Source organism: Dysidea avara, chromosome 11, assembly GCF_963678975.1.
Source record: "Dysidea avara chromosome 11, odDysAvar1.4, whole genome shotgun sequence".
Taxonomy (NCBI): Eukaryota; Metazoa; Porifera; class Demospongiae; order Dictyoceratida; family Dysideidae; genus Dysidea; species Dysidea avara.
Genome location: NC_089282.1, coordinates 16,628,490 through 16,640,826, shown reverse-complemented (window position 1 = coordinate 16,640,826; position 12,337 = coordinate 16,628,490). Strand labels below are relative to the sequence as shown.

At 37.6% G+C, this 12,337-nt stretch overlaps 1 protein-coding gene across 1 annotated transcript in view; it reads left to right on the top strand.

Moving 5' to 3' along the window:
- Positions 1 to 12,337, top strand: part of LOC136238742 (coronin-7-like) — a 12,485-nt gene extending 148 nt beyond the window's left edge. Inside the window, exons 2-29 of the mRNA XM_066029315.1 lie at positions 41 to 140; positions 441 to 518; positions 575 to 645; positions 828 to 908; positions 964 to 1,005; positions 1,525 to 1,591; positions 1,646 to 1,722; positions 1,868 to 1,924; positions 6,020 to 6,106; positions 6,160 to 6,242; positions 6,299 to 6,353; positions 6,443 to 6,500; positions 6,609 to 6,757; positions 7,215 to 7,310; positions 7,359 to 7,481; positions 7,590 to 7,883; positions 9,050 to 9,112; positions 9,169 to 9,274; positions 9,624 to 9,710; positions 9,770 to 9,912; positions 9,962 to 10,066; positions 10,115 to 10,197; positions 10,261 to 10,399; positions 10,558 to 10,647; positions 10,702 to 10,818; positions 10,909 to 11,044; positions 11,933 to 12,108; positions 12,162 to 12,337. Coding sequence (XP_065885387.1) covers positions 41 to 140; positions 441 to 518; positions 575 to 645; positions 828 to 908; positions 964 to 1,005; positions 1,525 to 1,591; positions 1,646 to 1,722; positions 1,868 to 1,924; positions 6,020 to 6,106; positions 6,160 to 6,242; positions 6,299 to 6,353; positions 6,443 to 6,500; positions 6,609 to 6,757; positions 7,215 to 7,310; positions 7,359 to 7,481; positions 7,590 to 7,883; positions 9,050 to 9,112; positions 9,169 to 9,274; positions 9,624 to 9,710; positions 9,770 to 9,912; positions 9,962 to 10,066; positions 10,115 to 10,197; positions 10,261 to 10,399; positions 10,558 to 10,647; positions 10,702 to 10,818; positions 10,909 to 11,044; positions 11,933 to 12,108; positions 12,162 to 12,173 — 2,775 coding nt within the window. The 3' untranslated portion in view covers positions 12,174 to 12,337. The remainder of the gene's footprint in view (positions 1 to 40; positions 141 to 440; positions 519 to 574; positions 646 to 827; positions 909 to 963; positions 1,006 to 1,524; positions 1,592 to 1,645; positions 1,723 to 1,867; positions 1,925 to 6,019; positions 6,107 to 6,159; positions 6,243 to 6,298; positions 6,354 to 6,442; positions 6,501 to 6,608; positions 6,758 to 7,214; positions 7,311 to 7,358; positions 7,482 to 7,589; positions 7,884 to 9,049; positions 9,113 to 9,168; positions 9,275 to 9,623; positions 9,711 to 9,769; positions 9,913 to 9,961; positions 10,067 to 10,114; positions 10,198 to 10,260; positions 10,400 to 10,557; positions 10,648 to 10,701; positions 10,819 to 10,908; positions 11,045 to 11,932; positions 12,109 to 12,161) is intronic.

The following is a 12,337-nucleotide window of genomic DNA, read 5'->3' as shown; positions in this document are numbered from 1 at the left end:
TGCTGCAAAGCTTTTCATATAAATGTTGTATTTTTTATAGAATTGGATTAATGACTTAAATGTCACTTCTAATCTAAACTCGAATGGCGATCACATCAAAGCAAACCGCACATTTATTGCCTTTCACAGTGATTCAACTAGTAAGTGGGCTTGAAAGTGCAATCTTTTCTCATCCAATAAACACATACAATGGTAGTCCAAGCCGTTACCTTTTTTCCACATCATACAGTATATTACACCAGTTGTGCTGACTGCCCAGTAATCATAAATAAATAAATTACAGGTGCACAAATTTCTTGACTTGAGAAGTTGTAAAGTGCCTTTCTATGCAAGCAGCCATTTCCACCATTAATATCTGCTGTCCCAGTTTTATATTTGCACCCATCATATTCAATGTAATGGTAACCTTTCCTGATTTAATTTTGTTAATTTTTACACAGGTACTGGAAGCATTGGTGTGCTTCCTATGGGCAGCTCTGGTCGCTTCTCAAGCTTTCCTCGCATCTCAGGACATCAAGGTGCAATAATATTTCTCATCTTGTCATCTTTTAATGTTGTACATACTCTTCTGTAGGATTTGTGACTGACTTTGACTTCTCACCATTTTATGATGACCTGTTGTGTACTGGATCAGAAGACTGTACTGTGAGTTTAAGTGAAACATTTTAATAACCGTGGAAATTTAGGAATAGATACCTTCATTTTATTTCTGAAATAGCTATGATTTATATAGCAAAGGAGACCAAATTTTTAGTAGGGCTCTTCAAAAGTGTCCTCTGTATCTACTTATTATCTGTACACGATTGTGTGTATCATTCTACTTGAAGGTGAAGCTGTGGACCATACCAGAGGATGGGATAGCTGGGATATTATCCAATCCTAGTTTGGTTGTTGATAACAAGTTTGAAGTGAGTTGTGTTGAGTGTTCATAAATGGTTGTTTGATATTGTGTGTCTCATGTAGAAAAGGATTGAGAATATTCTGTTTCACCCAGCTGCAGATAATGTTAGTGTGTACATGTGTATGTGTTCTGGGTGTTTGTGTATGTGTAGCGTGCATGAGTTGTGAGTATACACATTATTTAAATAAAATGTTTGTATATTGTATGTTAGTATGTACACAAGACACCACACGCACGCACGCACGCACACACGCACACACACACACACACACACAAAAATGAATACTTTATGAATCAACCAAGTGTGAAAACATTTTAATTTTCAATACCCATATAAAGTATGCATGGAATTGTTGACAATACATTGTGTCCATTTATAAACATGTGGTATAGTTGTGTATACATCATGTGTGCATATAGGAAATTGAACTATGAGAAAGTTAGAATTTGACAAGTGTAATGTCTTGCCTGAGGGAAAGTTGTAATGAATTGAACTATGAAAAAAAGAGCGCTGGGAAAATGATTGGTAGTTACTGATTTCGCCGCTGTTAAAGTTTCATGTTGTTATATCATCATATACATAAACATTGGCTATTATAATAAAGCTCTTGTATTGTGTTTAGGTATTAGCAATCTCATCTGGTAACATGGTGAACATATGGGATGTTAACTCTAACAAGTCACTATCTGGTAAGTGCATGCTACCTATCCCATGATGGGTACCAAACTTGTCTGCTGTTGTAGCCTTGACTGGTCATGAGGATACTGTGCAGAGTGTAAATTGGAATGGAATTGGGAGTCAGCTGGCATCAGTTTGTAAAGTAAATGCAATTTAAATATTAGTGTGCTTGTTTTAAATTTGATGTGTGTGTGTGTGTGTGTTGTGTGTGTGTGTTGTGTGTGTGTGTTGTGTGTGTGTGTGTGTGTGTGTGTGTGTGTGAGTGATATATGTACATTTCTATCTAGGATAACAAGCAGAAGAAACTGAGAATATTTGACCCCAGGAGTGGCACCTGTTCTATGGTGAGCAAGAAATTTTGTTTATAGGTGTATTCTCTATGAATTTCAATGTACTATGAATGTTTGGTTTAAAGTGTACACACATAGTGATAGTGATGACACAGATGTTTACTATAGTATTAGATTAGCATGTCCATGATCATGATTATAATGTGTGCCCATAATTGCAAACATGGCACATACAATTTGAGATGCTTCATATACATAACCACATGTATGTACCACCTCAAAATTTTTCATGTAGTAACCCATTATGAAAAATCTGACTATGGATGGCCTGTTACAGACCTAAGCCTGTTATGGTACTGTATCGTGAATTTACAAACATGAAATTTGTGTTTGACAGTCTTGTCTGACAAGATTGTGTATTATCGTGGATTGCACATCTGTAATCAGAAAATTTTTTTGGATTTGCCAATCAAACATGAGGAATCCAATTCAAATCTTGTTCTCAGTGACACCATAGACTTTGATGACCAATGGATACAATCCACAATATCAGTGGCAGCCCTCACACTGTCACAGGCTTGCAATAATACTCTACAGGCCGGTTGCAGGAATTTTGCTTTAGATCAGTTGTATATAAGTACTGGTGTTGACTTACGAAGCTATCTTCTAATCATTATATAAGAGTTTGACTTGTATAACAAAGAGCTGTTGTATATATTATCATGGTGAGATTTAAAAACTACAGCCTGTATTCAGTTGTCACAGAGCTATAGAAGCTGCAACCTTAAAACAATGTACAGGCCTGCTGCAGAATCCTAAAAGCACGCACACCTGCTTACAAAAATGTCACAGGCCTGTTACAGTTAACCTTTTGCAGTTAACAGGCTAGTGAAATATTTGATGAGAGGCCTGTACAGGTTAGTTCAGATCTGCAGCATATTCGAACACATTCACAAGCTTATAAATCACACAAACTTTAAGCTTGTAACATTTATTGTAAGGGACTATGTCATTAATTTTATTCTGCAATTAATGTGGTGCTGAACTGTGTGACTTAGATATATATATTAAACATTAGTAGAAATAATGTATCAAGATAGTATTTGAAAACTGTCGATTCCAGCTATGTAGGTGCTTATCTGTATACCATAATAAATTCTTATGTTGTCAGACTGGCCTAGTCTTTGTTAGCTATAGCCATGTGTTAACGTGGCATTACACTAATCAAGTTCCTTCTAAAAATATATAACATAGTACTTGTACTGCATTTCCTGATCAGAACATCTAAATGCTGAGAAAGTTTTTTTAAATCACAAGTACAAGTCAGCCTGTAGGACTTCTATAGACCATATCTCACCATTTGGTTATGTTATAAAGAGATTTGGACTTTGTGAAGTACCTTAGATGTGTTGATTCAAACGTGAGATAAGACACGCTCACACATAAATGCATGTTTTTAATTTTGTTGGGTATGTAGAAGCCACTTTAGTGAAACTGTTCTGTAGTATACAATTTTTATGTACGTACGACACAGCTAGAAATTTGTAGACAAAACTTGAAGAGATAAACCACACTTGGGCATGTTTTATAATAATAATTTTGAGAATGTAGGAATGTTTAGGAAAAGGCACTGGACTATTGGACTGTTTGTTTTTTTTTTTGTTTGATTGTTTGTTTTTTAATTTCATTTTTTTACATTGTTTTCTTGTCACGGCGCAGGTTTGTCTATACTGTATGTTGGCTTTTGAAACTTTCCCTCAGAAATATCTACTTGGTACATTCTCCACCATCCTATTTGCAGACCACCTGTAGCATGACCTGTTTAAAAATTGCAGTGTTCCAGTCCAGTAGTCCAGTCCACTGAATAGTAACACCCAATATTTTTCTTCAATACACTTGTCCACTTGTTATGAAAAGTTTTCTGGACTGGATTACTGGTTTTTGCACATTCTATGGTTGGATTTATGCAGTCTTGTTAGTAAGCACTCTTAGGGCACCTGCAGCCCACTTCTAAAAGCTGAAGATGAACAGTGGAATATGCGAAAACTGTCTCTTAATAATTTCACTGCTGTTCATTATGCCACTATACGACACTTATTCCTTACCCCGGTGTGTAGTAATGCTGCAGGTAGTGCAGGGAATGTGACAGCAATAGTTAACCAGCGATCAACTTGCCAGTAGACAATGTCCTTTCGAGATATCCTTAGAGCAAGCTAGGCCAGACCTCTAGATCTATGTAGGAGCTTACCAATTAGAGATTTTTCAGCATGGGCGCTTATAATCTTTAATTGATAAGCCTCTGCACTGAAACAGAAGTCTGTCAGTGAGACTAGCTTGCTCCTCAAGGATATCTCAACCATAGATTGTGCAAAAACCAAAATGTGTCAGTCCAGTAGTCCAGTCCACTGAATAGTAACACCCAAAAATATTATAGCCTATGTCTAACAAAATTAAAGTGTTAACTTCAATTAGGAAATATACATGTTTATCATAATACTTGTACAGATTCCGACTGATTCCAAACTTTTTTACATACCTCTGAAAGAGGACAACAGCAAAAATTGGCTTGGTCCTAAAATATCTGTTAGAAGTACCACTAGAGAGGTGCCACTAGCTGTATATAATTCCAACAATCAACGGGAATGCTACGTTTTTTACCAAACTCAAAAAAATTTGTCCATGGAAAATGGCAGACTGACTGCATGGTTCAATATACTCTTCAGTAGAATAGCATCATTGCAACCATTTCTTGGCTGCCGCCTTTCTTTTTTTCACCTTGGCCTTTTTGGAGGACCATGCCCTTTTTTCACAGTTTGGCTGTTTTGGTATAGATATCACTTCTTTTTATATTTGCATGAGCCTATGGTTGGCCTTGATATTTCCTTTTAACTTTTTCCCTTTATTACAGGAATTGTCGTGGCTATATGTATTTACGAAGAAAATAAGGCGAATTTTGAAGGTGCATATATCCCAATGATAGCTGGACAAATTTGACTCAAATTAGGAATGGGAGGTGCCCTACCCTGAGGAAGTTTCCACAACAGAAATAGTTAATTACCTATGGAGCTACGGATACATGAAAACGGCATTTTCTTGGTTCCGTAAAACGAGTATGTCTTCCGCCTGCACCAGCTGTGCTTGGCTGCACAACACACTTGATATAGGCTATTTTAGTGTTTTTGTAGTACTCTAATAGAGCACACTTTTTTTATGAGCACTTCAATATAACGCATCTAGAATTTCCACTGATAGATCTACAAGTTATCATTCTAGTGTACTAAACCAGAACTTTCATTTATAAAGTAGAAATTAAGTGAGGTAATTAAGCAACTGACAGCAGTTGTAGAGTGGTAAAGGTCTTGGGTATATAGGTGTGGAGTTCACTGGTTTGGAACCTGGAGAGTTTTTTCCGACATTTTTTGCACAAAATTTAGTGACTGTTCTATGAGTATCTCAATCGTGCTTTTTTCACATGTTTGGTTTTGCTTTATATCTCCTTAGCTAATACTCTCAGTGCTTTCAAACCACAAAAGGTTTGCACTACGATAGTAACTTCATGTACAGACTGATTTTCAAGTTATTCCGTCAAGCATATTACCCTGTAGGTGTGACAACAAATCACCTTTGTAATTTTCAAAATAGCACATAATTCCATTGTTCTTAGTTCAATCTGTATGAAAATTGGACTGTAAATGTGCTACATTGTACTCTTACTGCCCTCCAAATTTGAAGTCAATCGACTAAAGCATGCACGAGTTATAGCGAAGAAGCAGAAGATGGGAGACAAATACAAAGAAAATTGGATGAACTTTGATGGCACGTATCTCAGTGATGGCTGAGCAAATTTAACTCAAATTTGGAATAAAAGGTGCGAGTGAGTTTCCACAGCAAAACTGTATAATATCTGTTCAGGCACTACTGAGCTATGAATGCATGAAAACAGTGTTTTCTTGGTTCCTTTAAAATACACACTTGTCAGTCGCATGTCCACATTTGGCCACACGACACACCATTGTGTGTCCTGATCCTGAGTTTAGTTATACTTTTAATAATAATATTTTTCCTTAGTAATTGTGGTACATGATTTCAACATGTCTGTACAACTCTCATTACTGTTAATTCTGTGAATAAATTTTCCTCTTTTCTTAGGAAGCAACTGCTCATAGTGGGCTGAAAGAGTCAAGGGTGTGTTGGCTAGGAGATGGCGACATCATAGTCACATCAGGTTTCAATCAGGTGAGTTATTAGCTAGTAGTGTTTTCAAGCTAATGTGTCTTATGTCTGGGCAGATGAGGTCAGCAGAAATGGCTACCTGGGATGTGAGGAATTTATCTGGTCCAGTTAATTTGCAGTCAATTGGAGGAAATGTTGGGTGGGTGTGTACAGTGATGTTATCAGAGCTCATGTGATGTCTTGTGATCCCTTTAGAGTTCCCATGTTATTTTATGATGAAGATTGTAAGATGTTATATGTGGCAGCTAAGGTGTGTGTAGTGTGTGTGTGCGTGCATGTGCGTGCATGTGTGTGTGTTCACTGATAAGGACAAATAGACATATTCTTTCTCCACAATAGTCAGAAACTACTATCAGCTTCTTCGAACACACTGAAAAGTCACCATATCTCTCACAAGGTGAGACACATTGGTAGTGTTGTCTAGAACTTATTGAATATCATACAGTATGTATAAGGACTACATAACTATGTACACACATGTTACACACTTATCCAACACTCATAGGTCCTCACTTATATCGAGGCAGTACCCAAAACAAGGGGATGGCAATGGTACCCAAACAAGCTTTGGTAGTGATGGGTTGTGAGATTGCTCGACTATTACAATTGACACAAAACTCCATTGTACCAATCAGCTATGTAGTCCAACGGAAGGTACATTTACATCTTATGACTGTAGTGTATCCCTTACGTATGTCCCAGTACAATAGTATATGGTGAATTTTTTGTGTGAATTTAGCAAATTGTTAATCCATAAACTGTATGTTGTGTTTTATTATTTTGTACAGTTTGTGAATTTCCTTTCTTACTAAAAGTTTAATTCTGTCGTATGTTTAGATGAGTCATTTTTATACTGTATTGTGTGTGTGTATCTGACAATAATACGTCTACATACAAGTCATGTAAAAACCGTTGTTACACATGTATACAGTAGTTGCTCACAGGAAAACAGTCTAATAGAACAGTCACCATGCATGCATGTAAGAACATAGATTCCATTTAACCATATCATGTCTATTATTAGGACTCGAGTTTAGTATTTTCCCATGAAAAGTTTACAAACTAGTTAAGTCATGGTGTATAATCAAAGTGTGTATGATTCAACTACTAGAGTTACCGGGATTTCCATGGTGACCTGTTTCCAGACACCAAAGGGGAAGTACCTTCAATGACAGCTGCTCAGTGGTTTGAAGGTGCCAATGAACCAGTAAGGTGTTGCTATGACAACAGCCAAACTAGTTCCTTTCATTTATAGGTTGCCATGGTGACCCTAGATCCTAGTAAGAGGAAGTCACCAGTCAAGAAGGTAGCTATCACTCCAAAAGAGGAAGACACAATTTCAAGTTCTACTACCAGTGACAAGTTACCTCAACAGCAGGTATCTGTGCGTTGTATGTTTGTGTGTGTGTGTGCATGCATGTGTACACGTGTGTGTGGTGTGTAGTATGTGTGCAGCATGTGTGTGCATGCGTGTTTCAATTTGTAGGACACAGCATCCATCAAAACAGAGGAGAAAAAGCCACCAGTATCAGAGAGCACAGCCACAGCCACACCTACAGTTGCAGCCACACCAAAAACCCCTGCCTCGGACACAGCCACACCTACAAAGACTACTGAAGACACAGCTACACCTTACAATGCTGCTGCACAAAAGATATTTGCTAATGTCCACTCTTCAAAATTCCGACACATTGAGGGAGCACCCATGCACCGAAGTACCTACTTTGAGTCCATTCCAAATCTCTGTACCACAATCCCAGCTGACAGCAATTCATTCCAGGTACTTCAAACCATAAGTGTCAGTGTTTGACTGTCAGTAAATGCAAAGTAGTTGGGTTTATGGATGAAAACGACTTGTTTTTTTTTTTTGTTTTTTTTTTTGCTGTGTTCAGATTAACAAAACCTACCTCAAAGCTAGATTTAGCAAAGTGATAAGCCTCATCAATAGGTAATGGCTAACTTGATGTGGTCACTATTAATGTGCTGGCTGTCATAATGTATCTATTGCACAAAAGATATCAAAAATTTCATGGGCACCAGTTTAGAATACATATTTATAGAAATGAAATACTTTAAACTACGTATAGTTGTTGTACTGCATACAAGGCATTGGTCTTGCTCACTAGACCCTTTCTGTAGGGCAGGCCTTAATTTAATTTTTAAGGTGCTGAGGATAAATGTCCTTACATATTCACAAATGTACAGACATAGCGTCAAATTGTACAGACATGAGCTAGAGGAGCACTTTGTATAGACTGCTGGAATTGGAATAGGGAGTTTCCATTGAAAGTTTTGAGGTTAAACACAACCACATAGCTGCTAAACCACATAACTGCAACATATCACCATACTGTGGTCATAACAGCTGCTGGTGATAGCAGTACACAAAGGGGAGGTGGCATTGGTAAATCCTTGGGTTGGGAAAATGTAGTATCTCCTAGCAACCAAGTGACAATTATTGTTAGCACTACAAACAAAAATGTACACATCAGCTTTTATGGTACCACTATTGGTTTTGCAAGGACATGGGTGTCCGCCCAAAACTAATTATGTGCAGACATTGTGCTATTTGTGCGGATTTTGTCCGTTGACCGCACGTTAATTTAAGGCCTGGTAGGGTCTGACAAGTAAGACCAAATGAACTTTTTTTTTTCAAGTTTAATACTTGGCTAGACTAGTTGATGATCAGGTACATTCACCATGTAAAGCTTGTCTGGTGACATCAGAAATGTGCAAGTTTGTGGAGTTAGCATTTTAAATTCATGTCGCATGTTTCTGAGGCCAAGAAATCTCGACAGTTGCACATTGTTGTGGACACTTTAAAACATTGTTGGTTATGCTTTTAACTTAAAACAGTACCCCTAGCTGGTATTGCAAAAATACAAAAATATTTTGGCAACAAAAACTTACAATTTTCTCTACACAAAATATTCTATTTATTTACAGGCTAATAGGGAGCATATTATTGTCCCTCTGGCTGGAGCAGGAGGAAGACTTGCTGTGTTAGAGGTGAGTAGATTACATATCCTCTCCCCTCTTTTTATCATGTGTTGTTTGTGTTGTAGCGTAACAATCCTTGTAGACTGAGCAGAGATGTGCCATGTTTAGAAAATAGTGGTGACATCATGGACTTTGCACTTGATCCTTTTAATAAGCACCGACTAGTAGTATGTAAGTCGTGTAGACAATGGAAAGTGTTGTTAAAGTTTTACAATATGTATTACAATATGTGAATACATTTAGTGAACAAAGGACTCAATGTATTTAACTGATATGTGTACCTTTCATTCAAGTCTTGAATGCCTTGATTTAGGGAATTCAGTGATTTCATCTAGTAAAATAATATTATATATCGTACTAGTCCCATTTTACTGTTATGCTATCATGCATATTTTCCAGGAATGTTAAAAATAGTGAGATAAAAGATAAATTGAAATTTCACTTTATTGTTGGGACATGTGACCAGTAAACATGTTGATAGTTGGGTGTTTGGAATTTTGCAATGTTTTCTGTTTCACAGCTTTGGACACAGTTCGTTTGTTAGTGTGGCTTATTCCTGAGGGGGGCTTAAAAGAAACTTTGAAGGAACCAGAATTTCCACTCCATGGTCAGTAGTAAACTGTCGATTTTATGGAACATATGTAACACACAATTTGCTATGTACAGGACATCGTGAGAAGGCCAATGTGCTCTGTTTCCATCCTCTTGCTAGCGACGTCTTAGCAACAGCCGCTTATGATGGAAAAATCCTTATTTGGAATGTGGCCAAACAGCAAGTGGAAATTACACTGGACCCGATAGAAGAGCCAGTAATGAGACAAGGAGTGTTAATATTATTATCATATTCATTTACTCCAGCTTTTTGCAATGGCATGGAGTTGTGATGGTACTAAGCTAGCCACACTAGGACGAGATGGAACCATCAAAGTCTATGAGCCTCGTAGCTCCACCAGTCCCATAAAGGTTAGAAACTATTTCATCTCTCTTCAAAACCTTCTGCTGTTTCTATAGGAAGGACCATGGACTGCTGGGAGTCATGGAGCTCGTATGGTCTGGCTAACTAATGATGTTATTCTAATATCTAGTTTTACTAAGTATGGGAAATTTTAGTATGCCAACTTGTGTTTAACTCTGTCTGTGTGTTTGTGTGCTCCTAGGGGTAGTTGTCGACAGTTAAGTGTTCACAGTGTAGACAACCTCAGTCAGCCATTGTCTGTGTCCGAGATCAATATTGCCCCAGGGATATTAGTGCCGTACTTTGATGAGGATATCAATGTTGTGTTCCTTGCAGCTAAGGTGTGTACAATCAGCTGATATGCTACATGCACACAATACACAACTATATCTTCACACATACGCACACCACACATTAACTTCGACACACACAAAACTTGCATACGGTACACACACTCCTAGTTACTCAAACTAGGCTAACAATCATATGTCTACTGTAGGGAGACAGTTCAGTGTTTGCGTTTGAGTTTCTCAAAGACAGCAACTCATTGTTCCAACTACCAACATTTAAACAAACTACTCAACAACAAGTGAGTGAATTATCTGTATTAGTTAGCAACCCGTGTTGGTTTGTACTCACTCAGGGTGCTTGTTTCTTGGACAAAACAGAGTGTGAAGTGAAGAAAGTTCAAATTGCTTGTGGTCTGAGACTCTGCAAGACTAGTGTGGAACCATTCATCATTAAGGTTCCTCGTGTTAAGGTAACTATAACTCAATGTCCTTCTGTGAGGAATTGTAGATTGTAGTAAAGCACAATAGCTAGGAGTGCTAGCCTATCTTTTCTCTCACAGACAGACTACTTCCAAGATGACATCTTCCCAGAGACCAGGGTGAAGTGGGAACCAGCTGTCACAGCAGAGGAGTGGTTCAGTGGCAAAGATGGTAACCAATGTTTCATCAGTTTACAACCCGAAGGAATGAAACCTTGTAAGTGCTAAAGGTGCTCTGGGCGATAAACACCCTGTAGAACTGCTACATTCACAAATATGTAAACAATTGCATGTAAGCACTACAACTTAAAGGCAATCTCATCATATCAAGCAGTAGAAGGGTTCTCCCCTAAAAATGAAACAAAATGCTGCCATTAAAAACCATCATAGAAATATCACATATGACGAAAAACAATTTATGAGTGACGTGTTCCTTTTCTGTTCCAACAAGTGTCTGCCTTGCCTTTTCCTTCTTCATGCAAGAAATTTAACCATACTGAGGCATTACTTTTCTTTATCAACACTTTACTTAGAGAAACATATTTAAAATGCCACAAAACTATTTTTGAAGAGTTTACATTATACCATATGAGGGAGTAGATACCTGTAGCTGTAGTTATAAAATGAACGATCATGACCACGCCCTTAAGCAATCAGAACACAGTGACAACACCCATTAATGATCTGACTGTAGTTTTGCTATGGAAAACAAGACATGGAAACTATGCCCCTTAAGCTATAGTGTATATCGCTCACTTGAGATAAGCAGCAAGATCAAGATACTCTAATACAGCAGTCACGGCCACACGTGTACATTATATTATAGCCATGATGTTTCACTAGTTTTTTTTTATTGCCTGCTTCCTTTTAATAGTACTAGTTTGTTAACTTTTTTCTTTTTTGCTATAGCACGATGAGTAATGGTGTTACAACATAGCTAAGTGGGAAAATCCCTACATTTTAATGAAGTAGGAAATTTTCCACACAGCTGTGATTATTTATTATTAATTTATCGCTGGATCCTTACTTCATTTTTAAACTTATTACTCTATGATACCTATTAATGAGGTTTCCCTGTCAGATATGTTTGTACTATCTTCTGCAGTAAGTGCAGCTCCAAAGCCAGCCCCACCCCCTAAGAAGTACACCTATGATCCTAAGCTGAAGTCAGACTTGGAGAAGAGAGAGGAACTGGTCACAGCCATGATTGACCGCATGACTGAGCGAGATAAGGAGCCCCTCCCACAAGATGCACAAGAGGGTGTGGGTGACGATGAATGGGTTAGTCTACCACAACAAATGTGTGGCCTACTCTCATATCTCTCTATTTGCAGGGTGATGACTGAACTACAGTATACTAAACAGGTGTATCATACGTATATAACTCTGTATATATGTATATGAACTTTACCAATAGTATTTTTTATAAATGAAATGTTTGAGTATTTGTATTTAGAAATGACAATCTTATTTATATCTAATGTCATTCTCAGAAAATTTTGTACATTCA